This window comes from Ursus arctos, unplaced genomic scaffold, assembly GCF_023065955.2.
Source record: "Ursus arctos isolate Adak ecotype North America unplaced genomic scaffold, UrsArc2.0 scaffold_4, whole genome shotgun sequence".
Classification (NCBI taxonomy): domain Eukaryota; kingdom Metazoa; phylum Chordata; class Mammalia; order Carnivora; family Ursidae; genus Ursus; species Ursus arctos.
Window position 1 is genome coordinate 48,594,687 of NW_026623056.1, and position 19,031 is coordinate 48,613,717.

The 19,031-nt window shown below is 33.4% G+C and overlaps 1 protein-coding gene across 4 annotated transcripts in view; it reads left to right on the forward strand.

Moving 5' to 3' along the window:
• Positions 1–19,031, forward strand: part of SENP7 (SUMO specific peptidase 7) — a 142,641-nt gene that overhangs the window by 72,675 nt on the left and 50,935 nt on the right. The window contains exons 5-6 of one of the 4 annotated variants that reach the window (XM_026492361.4): positions 4,828–5,025; positions 12,470–12,664. The exons of 1 other annotated variant lie outside the window; for it this stretch is intronic. In XM_026492361.4, the coding sequence (XP_026348146.2) occupies positions 4,828–5,025; positions 12,470–12,664 (393 nt within the window). The remainder of the gene's footprint in view (positions 1–4,827; positions 5,026–12,469; positions 12,665–19,031) is intronic. 2 more of the 4 variants (XM_048215235.2, XM_048215234.2) reach the window with 2 other exon arrangements.

Consider the following 19,031-nt stretch of genomic DNA (forward strand, 5'->3'; position numbering starts at 1 on the left):
TCAGCAGTTATTCCATCCCTCCACCCCCTTGCAAAATCTTTTGAATGAATAGTCTAATTTCCTAAATGTAAAAAATACATATTCAGTAGTCAACTGATAGTTTTTGGCTAGGTAAACCTGAACTATTGACCATTCTTTAAAAGAATTAGTCGACGCTTCTTTTCACATGAATAGTGCTTGCTTTGTATAGAAAACAGAAATAAAGGGGTGCCTGGGTGGCACAGTCTGTTAAGACTCCTATCTTGGTTTTCGCTCAAATTCTGATCTCAGGGTGGTGAGATCAAGTCCCACATTGGGCTCTGTGCTCAGTGGGAGTCTGCTTGAGATTCTCTCTCCCTCTCCCTCTGTCCCTCCCTCTACTCACTCTCTCTCAAGTAAATAAATAAATCTTAAAAAAATAAAATAAAACAAATGAAGACAAGTAGAAAAAAGAAAAACAGAGATAGCTAGCTACCTTAAAATTTAAAGTAGAAGATTTAAGAGACTAATAAGTAACATTTGCTAAAGTGGCTCTATCCTGGTTTACTTAACCATTCTGCTGTTTCTGGGCATTGAAGGTTGATTTTAGTTTGCTGCTTTTTCAAATTATACCATGATGAATATCTCTGTGCATGAATTTCCCCCCCTGTATTTCATACTTCTTGGTATAGGATTCCAGACATGGGATTATTTTGTCAAAGGATCATAAATGCTCGTATACATCCCTCATCTAGATTCACCAGTTGTTAACATTTATCCACACTTGCCTTCTTTTAGTCTCTTCGTACATGTATGTAAGTGCATATCACATATATACTTGTAGCGATAGAAATATAATAGACATTTTTCCTGGAACCATTTGAAAGTAGCTGACATGGCATTTCAACCTGCATTTCCTGAGAACAAGGACATTTTCTTACATATTACCACAATATATTATGAATAAATTTAATAATAATTTCATTTGTTATCTGATACAGATTCTAGAATTAGAATTCCCTAAATGTCCCCAAAATGTTTTTTATTACTTTAAAAAATTTATTACTATTTTTTTTGTGAGAGAGAGAGAGGTGGGAGGAAGGGTAGAAATAGAAGGAGAGAGAAAATCTTAAGCAGGCTCCATGCTCATTGCGAATCCTAGTGTGGGGCTCAGTCTCAGAACCCTGAGATCACGACCTGAGCCAAAATCAAGAGTTGGATGCTTAACCGACTGAGCCACCCAGGTGCTGCCTCTATCTTATTATTTTTTAAAATATAGGATCAAGTTGAAGTTTATGCATCATTATTTTGGTTATTAAGTCTCATTAGCCTCTTAATCTTAGAATACCCCTGTCTATCTTTTTTATTAAAAATCATGACATTTCACTTTTTTGATCAGTTTAGGCCATTTGTCTTGTATAATGTCCTATATTCTAGACTTTTATGATTTATCTGGGTTTGTCCTCGTGGATTACATTCACCTTATATTTTTGGCAAGAATACTTCATAGCTGATGTCATTTGCTTATTGCATTGTATCAGATATACAAGATTTGCTTGTACCCTGTTGGTGATTCTACATTTGATCATTGCTTAAGGTGGTAGCTGTCGGATCTCTCTATTATAAAGGTGCCCTTCTCTTTTGTAGTTATTAATCACCTGTGAACCTAATTATCTTTTTTGGATTGGGCTAACACTATGGTGACTGAGCAGTGGTGGAAAAAAAAATCACAAAACAGAGTATATTTGTGGCATTATAATTTCATGGTTATTAATCTCACTGGATACCTAAACTTCAAGATAATCCTGTTGTGTTTCTCTAACCAGCTTGTGTTCTCCCTCTCCATAGTGATGATTTGAAATCTTTCTCTTCTCAAGCGTTTGTTCTTTTACCTTTCCTATCACTTTGAAAAGGTGATCTTGGTTCCTTTAACTTCCTGGAAGAAGGAAAGGGATGCTTCTTCTTCCATCACGAACTAGCATAGTGGAGCAGTTAAGAGTGCTGGCAGTAGAGGTGAAAGTGCATGCTTTTGGATCCTACTGTCACTACGCACCCATTTTACTTTGGGCTTAGTTATTAATCATTCTATCTTGGTGTTAATTGCAGAAGAATTACCATTATACCTCATAGAGTAGTTGTAAGGTTTAAATGAAGTAAATCATTGTAAAATTGTTAGCATAGTGCCTGGTATATAGTGCATGTTAAAAAATATTAGCTCTTATACCATTTCTTAAGAAATTTACTGTGTTAATTATTCTGTCTCTTTTTATCTTCAGTCTCTCCTGTTGACCTCTTCCCTAGGCACTTAAACTTACACAGATGTCTTCTGTCTTAAGCTAACTAACTAATGAACCAATTACTAAGAAACTTTACCTGCATTTCACATTTGTCTTCAGCTCTTGTTCTATATCCTCCTTTCAGTCATATGTCAGCTGCCTACATTTGCTGTATCCCTTTCCTTCTTTTCCATTTACTCATCCCACTGTATTCTGGTTTCTGTTCCCACCATTCCACTAAACTGCCCGTGATAAAGTCATTGTTACCTCTCTAAATTCATTTTTATAACCCTTAACCTTAGTGCTTCCATTTCATTCTTCATAAGAAATCAAAGTGATCTTTTAACAATGCAGCTGTGAGCTCATCATTCTCTTGTTAAAACTAGTGAATTTCTATTGTTCTCGACATAAAACCTCAAATTGTTAATATAGTTCATCAGTCCTGCCAAACTGTCCGTCCTTATCTTGTACAAATTTCCTCTTCAGTCTAAGCAGTTGAGCCAGGTAAGTCCTTTGATTTTCTTCAACAAGCTTTACTTGTATTGGAGCTTTTGCATTTGTCCCCTTTTTTGGACTGCTCTTTATTTTCCACCTGTTTCTTCTGGATAGTGTCTTCTACCTGCAACTTAAAGGTCATATCCTAGGTAAAACCTTCCTTGACCTAGTTCAGAAGAAGTGAAGTATCTGTACTTTAACTGCATATCACCTATCACAATTGTAATAAAGTAATTAACTGTGTAATTCTTTTCTGGAATGTAAGCTCCATGAAGGCAGGCACTGTAAGCATCTGGTTTGTTGCTGAATCTCTAGATTCTGCTAGTGGTTTTGCTAGAAGGTATTTGGTAAGTATTTGTTGAATGAAGAATGAATTATTATTATTTATTCATAGACCTGTCACTCATCTCTTTATTATTTAATGATAATTCTAAAACCTGTAGATTAAAAAACAATTTTTTAAACTCAAAACATTTGGAGTTTCAGTGTATTCTATGGAGCTTTTCCTGAAGACTTATACTGCCTCCTTCCAGATGGTCTGAAGATAGCCCAAAGTGGCAGCTGCAAACAAGCGATGTCTTTGAGACCTAGTTTATCTTTTATTTTATTTTTTTTTTAAGTAAGGTCTAGGCCCAACATGGGGCTTGAACTCATGACCCCAAAATCGGGAGTCGCATGCTTTACCAACTGAGCCAGCCAGGCACCCCAAGATCTGTTTTATCTTTAAAATATATGATCACTTTGCTTTCTCTTTCTTAATATTCTTTTTCTTTCTTTCTTTCTTTCTTTCTTTCTTTCTTTCTTTCTTTCTCTTTCCTTCCTTCTTTTCTTTTTTCTTTTTTTTCTTTTCTTTCTTTCTTTCTTTCTTTCTTTCTTTCTTTCTTTCTTTCTTTCTTTCTCTCTTTTTTACAATTTTTAAGTAATCTCTATACCCAGTGGGTCTCAAACTCAAAACCCTGAGATCAAGAGGTGCCTATTCCACCAGCTGAGCCAGCCAGGCGCTCCTGTTTTTTAATATTCCTACATTTGTTAAATAAACAGTGCCTAAAACATTTGTTAAAGAAACAATGCCTAAAACAGTTCCAGAGAGGAGAAAAGACACTCTTCTGATTAAACATTTCCAATTCTTTCAGATATTTCTCATTTGACATTGTCTTGAGTCCATTTGGTAGCCTGTCCACACTACTGCAAGAATTATTCTCTGGTTCCAGAACAGAACATTGTTCTTTAAGTATTATCAGTGAAAGATGTATTGAATGAGTTATGGCCAAAATGTAATGAGGCAAAAAGCTGAAGCTGCTTGCATTTATCAGTTTTACTTTTGAAAAGGGTGTAGGTACAGTAAAAGTAAATGTTTTAAATTGACCTATTTGTAGAAATTAGGTAAAATTAAGCTTGTATCTTAAGACTATGAAGACATAGACTATGTAGACTTATTAAGGCTGTAGATGATGTAGTATTTCACCTTTAGTTTTTAAGCTTTTATTTATTTGTAGGGAGAGAGAGCATTAGCACATGCGAGCGGGGTGAGGGGCAGAGGAAGACTGAGAGTATCTCAAACAGACTTGCACTGAGTGTGGAGCCCCATGCGGGCTTGATTCCATGACCCTAAGATCATGACCTGAGGCAAAATCAAGAGTCAGATGCTTAACTGACTGAACCACCAAGGTGCCCTCACTTTTACTTTTAATAATGCTTTCCTAATCAAAAAATATTAAAAACACTATTATAGTGCAGAAAGTGGTTGCTTCTTGTGGTGAGTTATGTAGATGTGTATTGTTGTTTCAGTAAAAGTATAAATAGGTGCAGATGGGTTATCATGAATCCCAACAGCTATACAGACATGTGTGTGGCCACGGTTGTAGTATGCCAGACAGAATTCTGAAGAAAATTCCAATTGAAGTAAAATAGACTTTACTTTTTAATATATATTTGAGAATGATTAAGCAAGTATTTTACTTATTTATTACTCTAGTTAATTGATTGAAGAACTGAAATTGAGAATTTCTGGAGGTTTTATTTTGGTATAGTTTGTGATTACTTCATGTGTTATACAATGTTTAGTACTTTATGTATTAATTATTTATGTGTGTAACAGGCAACTCAAAGTTGTGTTGACGAATGTCCTATGGACGGATTTAGGACGAAAATTCAGAAAGACCCTACCTAGAAACGATGCTAATTTATGTGATGCCAACAAGGTGCAATCAGACTCATTGCCTTCGACATCTGTTGACAGCCTAGAGACATGTCAAAAATTAGAACCTCTTCACCAAAGCCTTAATTTATCTAAAAGGTATGTTGTTCAGTATTGATTTTGTTCAACCTACCACATTTGAAATAGTAGAAGTCCAATAATCTTAAAATTGTTAAGATTGTTGGAAATGATTTTTAAGAAAATCTGCATATACAGGTGTGCCCCACTCTAAAGCAGATCTTAAAGCTGACAATCTCAATTTACAAAGTTAATGATAGTTTTGCACTTCATTAAGTAAGTTGACATAAAATTATTTTTAAAGCAAAGTATCATTAGTACATTAAACTCACTTTATAATTTGATTCACATATATATATTTTTAGGGATTCATTTATGATATAAAATGAAGATACATATATGGCTAGATAAGGATCTAGATTAAATAACATATAAAAAGTATGCTAAAGATGGAGAAAATAAAGGTATATATTTATCTATTTATGTCTTGACAGAGTTTACAGAATTAATAGTTCATTTTTTATTTTCTGCCTCTTTAGCATACCTATTAAATATTATTTAATCTAAGCCCTTACTACTTTTGATTTTGTGAGCTTTCTTCTATTTTGCATGCATTTTTTTTTTAAAAAGGAGGTGATATTGAAATATTACCTCCAGGTTTTTAATAATATATATACAGTTTAATTTAGAAAATAAGACCAATTTTGTTTTATATTTTTTAAAGGAATTGTGTATGGAGTTTGGAATTAGCTCTGGGAATTTGTGATCTGTAACATAATATTTTTAATGTATCATTTACAGTTTAACACTTAAATGAATACGTTTCAAGGGAAGTACTTTGCTTTCAATTAGAATAACTTGTCATTAGCTAGGTGTAGTACTTTGGTTATATGGTCTGTAATCTGAATGTTAGTATATAAGTCCTTTAAGCTAAGTCCAGATAAAAACTGCTAACTTTCCACACAATTATTTAAAAAATAAAAGTAGAACTCTGTCAAGATATCTGTACATTAATTTTAAAGGAGGACAGTTCTTTGAAAAAAGACCAGAACACAAAGCTAAGTAAAACGAATTTCCTTATTAGATCATACCTGATACAAATTTAACTGACTAAGGCACCCTAAATCTTTGAGTCATTCAGGTAGGGGCTGGATTATGTGTTCATGAAACTGAAATACAGTATGAAAAGTCCCAATAAGATTCTAATTTGGTTTTTACTCTCTCTCTCTCTCTCTCTCTCTGTGTTTTCCTTTCACTTCCTGGGGTGAACTACCAGCTAGTCCAGACTTTTTCTGTGAGCTCCAGGGGTCCTAAATTGAACTTGTTCCAAAGTGAATGCATTATCTTAAGTATTTCTATTTCTTTATCCCTTCTCGGTATGAGTGTATGACTCCTCTTTCTTTCTTATCCTTTATATCCAGTAGTTTTTCATGTGTAGTTATTTTTGTCTCCTAAATCTGTCTTGAAGTGATCTCTTCTCCATTTTTATTGCCACTGCCCCAGTCAAGCGCTGATAACTTTGTGCCTTTATTACTATAATAGTATTGGGCTTCCTGTGTTTTGTGCTGTTTTTCTTGATTATTTCTCTATACTGTTGCTACATTATTCATTCTGAAAGGCAGACGTTACTTTTTGCTCTCTAGTTTAACATCTATCTTTCTGTGGCTCCTCATAACCTTCAGGATAAAGCTCAAACTCCTTAGCTTAGGATAGAAGGTCCTTAATGATCTCACCTTTGCCTGTCTCTAGCTTTCTCTCTGTCTACTCCACATTCATAACCGAGCTTTAGTCTCTAGGGAACTAGTGGTAGCTCAGTGAATATATAGTTCTGTTTTATACCTCAGAGCTCATGCTGTTTGTTCTTTTATTTTGGAAACAATTCTGCTTTTCCCTTTTACCGACATCTTTTAGTCTTTAGCATTGAACTCATATGCCATCTTTTTAGGACATCTTCCTTGATTCCATGCCCTAATTTGTGTTTAATCCTGTTTTTTGTCCTGTTAAGCAGCCTGGTCATATATTGTGGCACTTATCACACTATATTATGATATTTAGTTTCTCTGCCTCCCTGACAATAAGCTTCACAAGGGCAGTGACTACATTTTATTATTTTTACTCTGATACTAATACCTAGCACATTGCTGGGTGCATAACTGAATGCTCAATCAATTTTTTCTGAATTCAAGGAAGAGGCTGCTTCTTAGCAGAGTTACATCTCCTGTCTCTTTGATTGAAATGTATTTTCATCCATTAGAACCAGTTATTTGCTCTGTAATTTCGGTGACAACCAGGAAAAGAGATATTACAAGCTTCAAGTAAGAAAACAGTTTAGGGTATGGGTTTGGGTAATGTTTTCTGTATGGGACTTGCTATGTGGAATAGGAGACTTATTCTTTCTTCAGTCTTTGCTTAACATTGACTTGATGTTTTTTGTCTTATTTTCATTTTTACTTAGCTAGGATTTCATTATTTCAGAGAGATGAAAAGGGGGAAATTTATTTTTGGTTTTTAATTTCATATTAAAATTTAACTATTAAGTAAACCAGAATTACTCATTCAGTCACCAAAATGACATTTTTTAGAAGTTTTATTTGCATTTTAGGATCTAAAATGGATATGTTGCCTTTTATGTTGGGGCATTTTAGCCTTTTAATTTCTGGATAACATTGAGAAGAAAAACAGAAAACATAATCCAAATTCATCTTCTTAAATAATGAAGAAAAGGGTCAAGAGTTTTAGAAATATCAGACTAGCAGTATGTGGAATGCACAAATTTCTGTTAAATAAGTAAACAATATTTTAGTGTACATTTTATTTCCATATGTGATTCACATCTATTTTCCTGAGAGATAACTTTGGGACATTTATAAACCTTGGTCATTAGGCAGGAAAGAACCTAGTGGGACACATATACAAGGCTTTTAAGAAGATAAACTGTCTTTCTATTCTTTTCATCAGTTGGCACCAGGAGATTATTAGAGAAATATGGAGACAGTGTACCCATATTCCATTAAGAAAAGTTAGTTCCCAGTTCTTGGAACATCTCTAATTATATGTATTCATTTTCCTCTTAAATTTACACATGTTCGAAGTTTTAAAAAATTATATAATTTAGATACTGTGATGGTAAGACTTTTTGGATACTTACAGTATTCCTGTCACCTTAAGATTTCTTTAAGCCAGTATAATTTCAGTTGAGTGATAATTTATTCACTTAAAATTTAGCTTAGTAAAAGAAAAGAGCAAATTTAGACAATCTATGAATCACTTTTAAGAATTCTTCAGCAATTAAAATTGTTTTCTCGGGGCGCCTGGATGGCACAGCGGTTGGGCGTCTGCCTTCGGCCCAGGGCGTGATCCCGGCATTATGGGATCGAGCCCCACATCAGGCTCCTCCGCTATGAGCCTGCTTCTTCCTCTCCTACTCCCCCTGCTTGTGTTCCCTCTCTCGCTGGCTGTCTCTATCTCTGTTGAATAAATAAATAAAATCTTTAAAAAAAAAAAAAAATTGTTTTCTCTACATAGCTTAAGAAACTGATTTAGAAAGTATGTTTTTGAATTACATCACCTGAGAAAAGAATGGATTTATGAGAACCCTATTAAAATGTCACAGTGTAGTTTTAGAAAGGTGTTCATCTAGATGACAACAAAATGAAAACTAACTTAGTATTGTAATTTTTTTGCTTGCTGTATTATAGCTTTATTACCAGATATAATTATGTTGTCTTTCAACAAGGGTTGCATCTCTTTAAAAATTTGCTTTTAACACGAAGTTTATATTAAGAGCTACCAATTTTTCTCATTTATTAAATTATTTGAATCTTACATTTACCTTGCTACCTATGCAGGCAAGGATTCCACGATTTATAATTGAAAAAATTAAGAATTGGAGAAAATAGCCATGCAGAGAAACAATCAATAAATGGCATTAATTCTCAGGCCAGTATACTTTCTGCTTCTCACTGCATTACAAAATTTGTTTCTACTTTGGTTTAGCATATTATATTTTGAAATGTGATTTCATAGTATTAGTAAATGATCTTAAATAAATGCCATTTTATTTTACTTACTGTTACCACTTACATACTGAGGAAAAAAATTGAATAGACTGTGAAATGACAGGTTTTCAGTCCTTTCTTCCATTTTGAGTTAGTGTGAAAAATGAAGTATGCACCTTTATATATTTCTTGTGAAAATTCAGAATCTTTTGAAATTTTCACTAGCCATGAAATTTCCATGGCAGTACTAACTTATATAGTTGTATACTATAAGAAGATAGCTTAGGTATTATGAACGTAGTCATCAGTTTATAGATTTGTATTCTGTAAGGCTCTCACAAAGAGCTCTGTTTCTTCAAGGTACCCAGATTACATGAGCTGCAGATAGTTCATGAAAGATGTTTTGGCTATGGCCATGTGTTATGAAGATCTTGGTGTACTATAGGCATTGCTAACTATTTAGTTATGTACTTTTCTAATAAGATGTTTTCATCAGGATTGCAGAGTATAATAAATTAGGACAATTAAGTACCATTTGAAAGGATAATTTATAACTTTGAGGAAGACTTCAATAATAAGAAAATTAAAGCGAGTTTCCTTTTACTATGTACTTACTATGTGCCAGGACTTGTACTAACTGCTTTACATCTAATATCTCATTTCATCTTAACAACTTTGTAAGGTAGATTTTCTCCTAATTTTAGAGATGAGAAGATCAATGCCAAGAGGAAAAATTATGGTAAATAACTTGACTAAGTTATATTATTAGGTGCTGATCAGAACCTGGCCCTATTTTTGTCTGACTCTGGAGTCATTGTTCTTAATTCCTGTACCACAGTGCTTTTCACTCTTCTGAAATTTAACTTTTTTCATAAGTGAAGCAGGAATTGGACTTTTTTACATATTTCCTATGATATCTAAATTATTGACCTTTAAATATTCTACTTACTTTTAAATTTTTTCTTGTGGCATTTTGTTTACATTGTGATAGAGTGCTATCTCACTGAAAGATATACCGCTTATGAGATAGTGCCTTGAACCTTTTGATAGCTTAAAAGGCTCCTTAGGGTTCTTGGGCTTTAGAGATGCATGTTCTACTGCAGTTTGGTATATAATCTTAAAATGGCTTTTGGGTCAATTTTGATATTTTTCTCTCTTAGGAAAGACTTTCAGCTATTTGTTTAACTTAAAAGGTCTTATTTATCCTCCATGGTTCTTTTTTCATATCTTCTTTGCCTTTTGCTTTCTTTAAATCTAGTGGCAAAATAAACTCTGTAAGAATACGGTGATCATTTATTATTGAGAAGAGAATTCTAATCTTTAAAATTTGCCATTTGCTTGCTGTTATTTGTACTTTTTGTTATTGTTGATTATTCTCTTCAACACTTTGTACAAAAGTAATCTTTTATGGACTCCATCTCTCCTATTTGGAGAGAGAGCTTTTTTTTAGGGACTCAACATTTTAAAACATACTTGAACATATTGTAGTTAGGCATTTAAACAGATACTAAATGAGAGCTGACATTTCTTTGGTGTGTCTCCTTCTGTGCCCTAAATTTCCTCTTTACTGAAATACTACAGTTTTTAGATTATTTTTATTATAGGCTACATTTTAGATTTCAGTAATCATAGGGGACCATTAAAAGAGTATATATTATCAATTTTTAAAATGAGTTATCAATATATCGGATGCTCTCATATCTTAAAAGTAAGTAAAACTTATTTACATTAAGGTATTTATTTGGAAAGAGATAATTCTAACCTGAATAAAATTATCTCTGCTAATATTTCTGTATTTTCCCTAAAGTATTGAGAAACACAAATGAGTTTTCTTTGAACTATAGCTGAAGTTTTTTTAGCGATTTATTTCATAGCAATTTCTAGTGTGAGGTCAGATAAAAGAAATCTTGAGACTCCTTGCTGGTCCTACATTGCCTCCATTCCCACATGAAATCGAGGATTTTAAGGAGGTTTCTGTCAGGCATCAAATACACAAAGCAGACAATAATAACTAGGATCCTTAGAGATTTAAATCATATGAAAAGGTAGAGGAATATCTCTGTCTTCCCTTCCTCACAATTAGTGGTTGTATTAGGTGACAGATTTCCTTCCCCTTCTTTCTTCACTCAAACTCTGAGTTTAGGGAGTTGTGTTTATGACTAGCCTTTGCTTTTACATCATATATACCACTTAATCACTGCAATACTTTTTTTGTGGTGGTTGTGCTGGAAATGCATATTTTCAAGGATTTCCTGCAGTATCTATAGAAAAGCTCAGTTATCTGGATCCTTTGGCAACTTAGTATTAAGGATACATGTAATGGAATCAAATAAGGAAGCCAAAAGATAATAGGTCCAGGTTCTTCTACTAGGAAGAGTTATACCTTCAGCCATTTAACTTTTCTGAGCTTTGAGTTCTTCATGTTTAAAATAAAGAGCAGACTAAAATTATTTTAAAGTTTTCCTAAGATCTAAAATTCCGTGCTGTCTGGAACATAGTGTGAAAAGAACATAATGCCTCTATGTGGTAAAAATAAGGGAAAACCTTTAGGTACTACATCCAATGTAACAAAGTACGGGGAAGCTCAAGTTTCATTTGGACAGAAGTACTCGGGCCATTTCTAAGTGTTTTCTCTTGTCTCGCACAAAGGATTAGTAAAGTGCTGCAAGTGACATATTGATAACAGTCAAGGAGAATATCTGATGAAGAGGAGATAGGAAAACTTAAAAAATACAGTAACAAGAACTAAAAACATTACAGTAATTTGGTTTGGGTTGGTCAGTTCAGGGCCAAATAATTGCTTTAGGGCATCATTGCAGTGTGGCAAAGTAGATCAGTTGTTCTTAATAACAATTGACCCACCAAAAAGAGATTATATTTATTCTCTTCTGTTTAAGAAGATATCAGGCTTTTAATAGTACATGTAATGTGAACCCCACCAATTTAAAAAAATTTGGAGCTTTAAAATTACACTTTAATTTTCTAGACATTTGATTTCTTGGCTCTTCCCTTTGCTGTTATATAAAGCATATATATTACCACCGGTATGTGTGCTTTTTCACTTTTGGAATCTATCATTACCACAGATGCATTCTGAATGATTTCTTTCCTGTTGGATTTAGCATTTCTCATTTGCCAATTACAAGTCTGTATTTATCAATAACTTTTCTGTTGAATGAGAAGAATAACGATTTCTTGAGTTTGTAGTAATCTATGTTTTTGATACTGGAAAAGAAAGAATTTTTGAGAAAAGTTGGTTAAAATTTTAAGCACCCCAATAGCATCCAATAGTACAGTCAAACCATTATTGTGGCAGGCTAATCTGTGCCGATTTGTAAGACACAAGTACTTGTAGAAATATAAAAAGAATGTGTTCATACAACGTATTTACGGGTTGATTTCTAGAGTGATATAGTTGTAATAGCTTACTTGTGCTAAGATGAAAATGTTTGAAAAGTCAACTTCCTAGAATACATTTTTTACTGCAAACTTCAGTACAGTACAGTGTTTGTTATTTTGTGTGACAGGATACCCAGAGTTATATTGACGAATGTCCTGGGAACGGAGTTAGGAAGAAAATACATAAAGACCTCATCTGTAACTGAGGCCAGTTTGGGTGATGCAGACAACTTGCAATCAGAGCAGCTTTCTTCATCATCTGATGGCAGCCTAGAATCTTGTCAAAATCTAAATCCTCACAAGAGCTCCTTTTTAACTGAAAGGTATGTTTAGTGGTAACTTTACTCAAAATAAATATTTACTTATTCTAATGAGCCTCTATTCTTCCCCCCCTAGATGCGTTTTTGCGAAAAGTGAGGCAAATGTGCTCTGATGGCTAGTATGACTTTTGTCCCCTGGTGGCTTGAGATGGCTGTTGGAACCAGCAGTCTGTGGCTAATAATTAGTTTCAAAAAGTACACTCTACTTATGTTTTGGGAAAATAAATGCAGAGTATTAATGAAAATTGAGTTACCTATTTCAGTGTTTCAATTTATTTGATATAATTGAAATCTATTCCTCTGACATTTTTCCGTTCCTCCTCCTCTGTCCTATTTATCTGTCTGGCCAACCTCTCAGTCTGTCCATCTATTCGTCTATCTCTCCATCTTGTTGCATTCACTGTTTTTATGTCTAGATTCTAGAACTATATTTGGCACTTAGTACTCAGGAACTATTTGCTGAATGAATGGCTGAATGTATTCCTCACAAAAATGGTTTGAGATAGCTGAATTCTATTAACAACTATAGCTTACTGAGCCAGTAAGAGAAATGGAAATCTGAAGTTGCTTTTGTTTTAAGCTCTGGGAGCTCATGTGGGGACTGTAAATAAAAAAGAAATTGTGGGAAAAAACTAAGGGGTGTGAGTTAGTAAGTACTACTAAATCTTTTAACTTTCATTTGCTATGAACTTCTCTTTTTAATTTTCTGACTTCAGCCAGTACAATAAATAGTTTTGATCTGACTGAAAAATTATTGGTCTATTCTTGTTTATTTTTTTATTTGTCTGAATCATCCACAGGTAGCTTCTGTTTTGTATTTCTCTTGTAAGCCTAATTACGTTAAAGAGCATTTATAGCTGCCTTTTTAAAGATTTATAATAAATTTCTTACATTTCTAACACACTTTAGCTTTATAAACTGTTTATTTGATATGAATGTACAAATTTTACAAAATTTTCTCCCTTTGGAGAGTATTTTATGCTTCACATCACTTCTACTTAGTGAATTATCATTGACAGTTTTGACTTTTTCTAAATTTGCAAGAAGAACTGAGTTTCAGTGGCATTATTCAGTTACTAATGTATTTAATATATAAATTAATGTGCAATTAGAGATGTTAGAAATGCATTTATCAGTTCGTACTATAGGTATTTACTTCTGCCTCCTCTACTAGACCACGAGCTCCTTAAGGAGAGACAGCATGTCTTAATTGCATTTATACCCAGTGCTTAGCCCAATACATATTTTAATTTTGTACACTTGGGTTAATGTTCGTGTCATTTAATCTTGAGTTTTGGTTTTCTCAGTTGTAAGAAGAGAAATGACCTTTGAATGACCTTTTCACATCACAAAATTGTTTATTATCTCTTTTAGTTAAATATCACATGTGAGAATTCTTTGTGCACATAAAGTATCATACAAATAAAAATGTTATTGATGATACTTTCTATAGAAAACACTTATTATGAACTGTCATCATGGAATTCAAAAGATATCAGTGCACATTCATTCTGTTATGAAAAATAGCATTATTGTGAGGATTCTATGGAACTATCAAATTGTAATCTGTACTGTACAGGCTTTTTACCAATTTGGGGCCAAGATTTAATAATAGTTCTAAAATTTCTGGGTGTTCTTAAAATCCGTTCAGTGAGAATGCTAGCTTTCCTTTCTAAATGGTTACGAAATTTCCAGGTGGTAGTTGATGTGGGCTCTGAAAATTCATTCTCTTGGTGGTAATTTTTTTGATTGTTACATTTAAAATAGGCATAGACTTTGGAGCCAGACGTCTGGATTCAGATCTTAGCAGTATTGCAAACTTGCTGATTTACCTTGGGCAAGTTACTTATTTTATCTTTAAAACAGGGGTAGTAACACACATCTTATAAGATTATTGTGCAGATTAAGGATGTAACTATGTAAAGTTCTTAATATAATGCCAGAAACTTAGTAATTAATACATAGTGATTAATAAGTGGTAGTCATTATTTTTGTGTTTCTCTTATTGATGCTGCTATCAAAAATACCATTACTGGTGCTGTAGTTGATACTCCTGAAGTCTTCTATGGGTAGGATGCCAGTACCTGATCCTGAGATCACTGCTACCCCTGTTACTATTACCAGTGCTGTCAAGGCAATTGTCGCAGCCATACTAGTATTACCATTTGGTTTAAGGAGGAGTACTACACTCCTTAAACCAAGCTTTGGTTCTCTCTTCCCTTAAAATGAATTCATTTTGAGGAGAATCCAGAGTGCCCCATGGAAATAAATTGCAAGTATGGCCATACCATGACTTCAGTAGATGTGCCTGATTAAAACTGATTATAGCATAAACACAAGGTAGGCTCAAGGGTGGGACTTTTGTTGTAACCAGCCTCCTCCCAGCCTGCCTATCTTAAAATCAGGAAGAGTAAATAGAAATTATTTAGATCTTTTGAGGAGACATGATATTCTGACATTATTGTTATTGTCTTATTGCGAAGAATGTGGTAAATATGCCAGCTCTTTGTTACAAAGATATAATGTCAATTAACAAAAATTGGTGAGTAGGAGAATGGGGGATATGACTGAAAATGAGGAAGTTTTCTTTGAAAATATAGCACTTATGCCCCTGATGAAACCTCTGGAAAAATGTTTTATAAAAGCTAAATGTCTTATTTTAGCCTTAGCCTATCTTTAGTGTTCAGAACTGTTATTATTGACTATAATGACAACTTGAATTTATGCAGGAAAAAAAATACTGTGTTTTATGCCGAAAATAAAGTAATGATAAGAAAACACCAAGGGTGAAAAGGAAATTTGAATTAAAATGGTCTCTTTGAAGTAGCATATTTGTTTTTTCTAGATGGTAACTTATTATTTGAAAATACAGATATTTATTAAGCTTTCTATTACTTTTTAAAAACTTTTAACTAATATTTATTACAGCTTATTATGATATTACACTGTGATAAATGCTATACTTGTGCTAACTTATATAGTATGGTGTTGAATATTAGTCTATTTGCTTAACTTCTTTCTCTATGCCTCAGTTTACCTCATCTGTAAAATAACATAATGCCTAGGTATGCTGGAGAGTAAATGAGAAAATTTGCTTTTCTCTTGTAATTTGATAGTTTGCCAACCAATACATAGAGATGTATCTACTTTTATAAATATGTGCTTCCTTACGAGTGGACATTTAGGATACTTTTCATTTTTTGTTTGTATAGCATTGCTACAGTAAGTTTGTGTATTTATTTTTATAAATTCTTATAGTGTCATTCTTTTATATTTTCACCAGAATTAAATGTTATCATTGAAAGAAATTTTGATAATCTGCTGGCAAAAAGAAATATAACTGTTTACCTGAAATTCCATTTCAGTCATTTTTTATTTTTGGTGAAGATGGATTTTGTATTTATGTGAGTTTTCTCTTAGTCTTTTATGTATTGGAGTGTTCCATCTGTTTCTTATTGACTTGTAAGAACTCTTATTAAAGGTATTTAACTCTTTGTTATATGTGTTGCAAAAATTTTTTCAAGTTTCCTATTTGTCAATTTTACTTTGTTTATAGTATCTTCTGTAGTATATAAATTTAAATTTTTATTTTGTAAATTATGTTATTTTATCCTTGGAAACACCTCGTCAGTCCTAAGTATAGAAATAGGTTAGTTAAGTGGTGTTTTAATTTGTGGTGATTTATATGAGATATCAGATTCAGAACAACTGTCTAAAGATTACTTTCCTAATTGAAGTTCTGATTCCTTTTTTGCCTGTCTAGTCTGGTATATGAATGTCTTTGGGTGGTTGGGTTGCTTTCATCTTTTGGCTATTGTGAATAACACCGTTACGAACATTGGTGTGCAAGTCTCTCTATCTCTGCTTTCAGTTCTTTTGCATATCTACCCCAAAAGTGGGATTTCTGGATCATTTGGTAATTCTGTTAGGAACTTTTTGAGGAACCACTCTACTGTTTTCTATAGCAGCTGTACCATTTTACATTGCCATTAACAGTGCATAAAGGTCCCAATTTCTCCACATCCATGTTAAAACTTATTTTCTTTTTTTTTCTTTCATAATAGCCATCCTAATGGGTGTGATGTGATATCTCATTGTGGTTTTGATATGTATTTCCCTAATGATTAGTGATGCTGAACATCTTTTCGTGTGCTTTTTGGCCATTCACATATCTTCTTTGGAGAAATGTCTATTCAAGTTGTTTGCTCTTTGATGAATCACATTGTGTTTTACTTTTGAGTAAAAGTAGGAGTTCTCTTTATATTCTGAATATTAATAACTTATCAGAAATATGATTTTCAAATATTTTCTCCAATTCTTCTCTGACCATATGGTATGAAGTTAGAAATCATTAATGGAAGGAAAACTGGAAAACTCAAAAATTGGTGGAAATTAACACACTTAAAGCAACCAGTGGGTCTAAGAAGAAATCACAAGGAAATTAAAAAATGCTTAGGAATTAATGAAAATGAAAACATGGGATGCAGCAAAAGCAGTGCTAAAGGAGAAATATATGGCTGTAGATGTTTACATTACAAAAGAAGAAATATCTCAAATCATCAACCTAACTTTATAACTTAAGGAACTGGGAAAAGAATAGTTTTGCCAGATATAGGATTTCTGGTTGACAGTTTTTTCCTTCAGTACTTTGAATATACCAACCCCATGCTTTCTGGCCACCATGATTACTGATGAGAAATCTCATGGAGTATCATTGGTATGTGAGGAGTTCCTTCTTTCTTGGTACCTTTCAGAGTCTCTCTTTGCCTTTGTCTTCTGACAACTTGATTATTAACTTTTCTTGGTATAGGTCTCATTGAGTTTAATCTGCTTGTAGTCCCTTGGGCTTCTTGGATGTTAATATTCATGTCCTTCAACAAATTCGGAAATTTTTTGGTGATTATTTATTTCAGTAATTTCTCTGCTCCTTTATTTTTTTTCTTTCTGAGGTACCAGTGTTGCACATATTGGTCCACTTTTTGGTGTCCCACAGGTCCCTTAGGTTCTGTTGACTTTTCTCAAAATTTTTGGTCCCTCAGATTTGATAATTTCCATGATCATATCTTCAAGTTATCTTTCTTTATTTCTTTTCCCTTTCCTAAATCCAGGACTGATGATGGACTATTTCTTCTGCCTGTTAAAATCTGCTTTTGAGTCCCTGTAATGAATTTTTCATTTTATTTTGTCTTATTATTTTTTTAATATTTAAGTAATATCTGTACCCGACATGTGGCTTGAACTCATGAACCCAAAATCAAGAGTTGCATGCTCTCACAACTGACCCAGCCAGGTGCCCCATGAATTTTTCATTTTAGTTATTATACTTTTTAGCTCCAGAATTTCCTTTTGATTTATTAATATATTTCATCTCTTGATATTTTCATTTACCCATAGATAATTTTCTTGACTTTGTCCAAGACTTTTCTTTCAGCTTTTTGAGAATCTTTAAGACAGTTATAATGTCTTTGTCTATTGAGTCTGCTTTCTCGATTTTTTCCCAGGCACATGTTCTTTTGGTTTATTGTTTTTTCTCTTTGAATCATCCATGGTTTCCTGTTTGTTTGTATGCCTTGTGATTTGTGTTGTTGAAAACACAACACTTGAATCTTATGGTAAGTCTGGAGATCAGATTCTTCTCCTCCCCAAGGGTTTGCTGTTTCTTTTCTTCTTTCCTTCTTTTTTTTTTTAATTATTGCTTTTTAATTGTTGCTTTTTAATTGTTGTTTTTAATTGTCTCTGTTCCAAATATCAGCTTGATGTGTGAACATAAGATCTTCCCAGGTCTTTTCTGAGCTTATGCCTCTCCCCTAGTAATTTTTGTGACTTTTTGAATTCCCTTGTGTGTGTTTTTATTTTCTAATACTGCAATCCTTAAATATTTAGTTCCCAAAAGGAGAAAATGGGAAAAATGAAGGGGAGGGGAATAAAACAAAATAGGTGCTAGTCTCCTGGAAGTCGTTTTAGCTGGATGGGAAAAGTGTTGCAATATTGGTGGTGGTTGTTGCAACAATGGCTGCCTTTCTCTATGTCTGCTCATCCATGAGCAGAAACAGCCATCGGTGATCAGAGTACAGATTCCCGATATTTGTAGAATAAGGTCCTTCTTGCTTACCTTGGTAATTGTAAGCTGTGCAGACTATTTTAGGAACTTGGGCTTTGTTGCTTGCTTTGTTCTTAGGGGTAGGTGACTGGGTCACTACTACCACCTTTGGAGCTCAAATTGACTGAAATTAACTGCAGTTTACTGTTGAACCTTTTGACTAGTAGTTGCAGCCTTTAATAGACTCTGAAATTCCAAAATAATTATATCAGACAGATTCTGCCACTGTGGCTGTTGTCTAGGTGGCAAGATGGTAGGTGCTTCCTACTC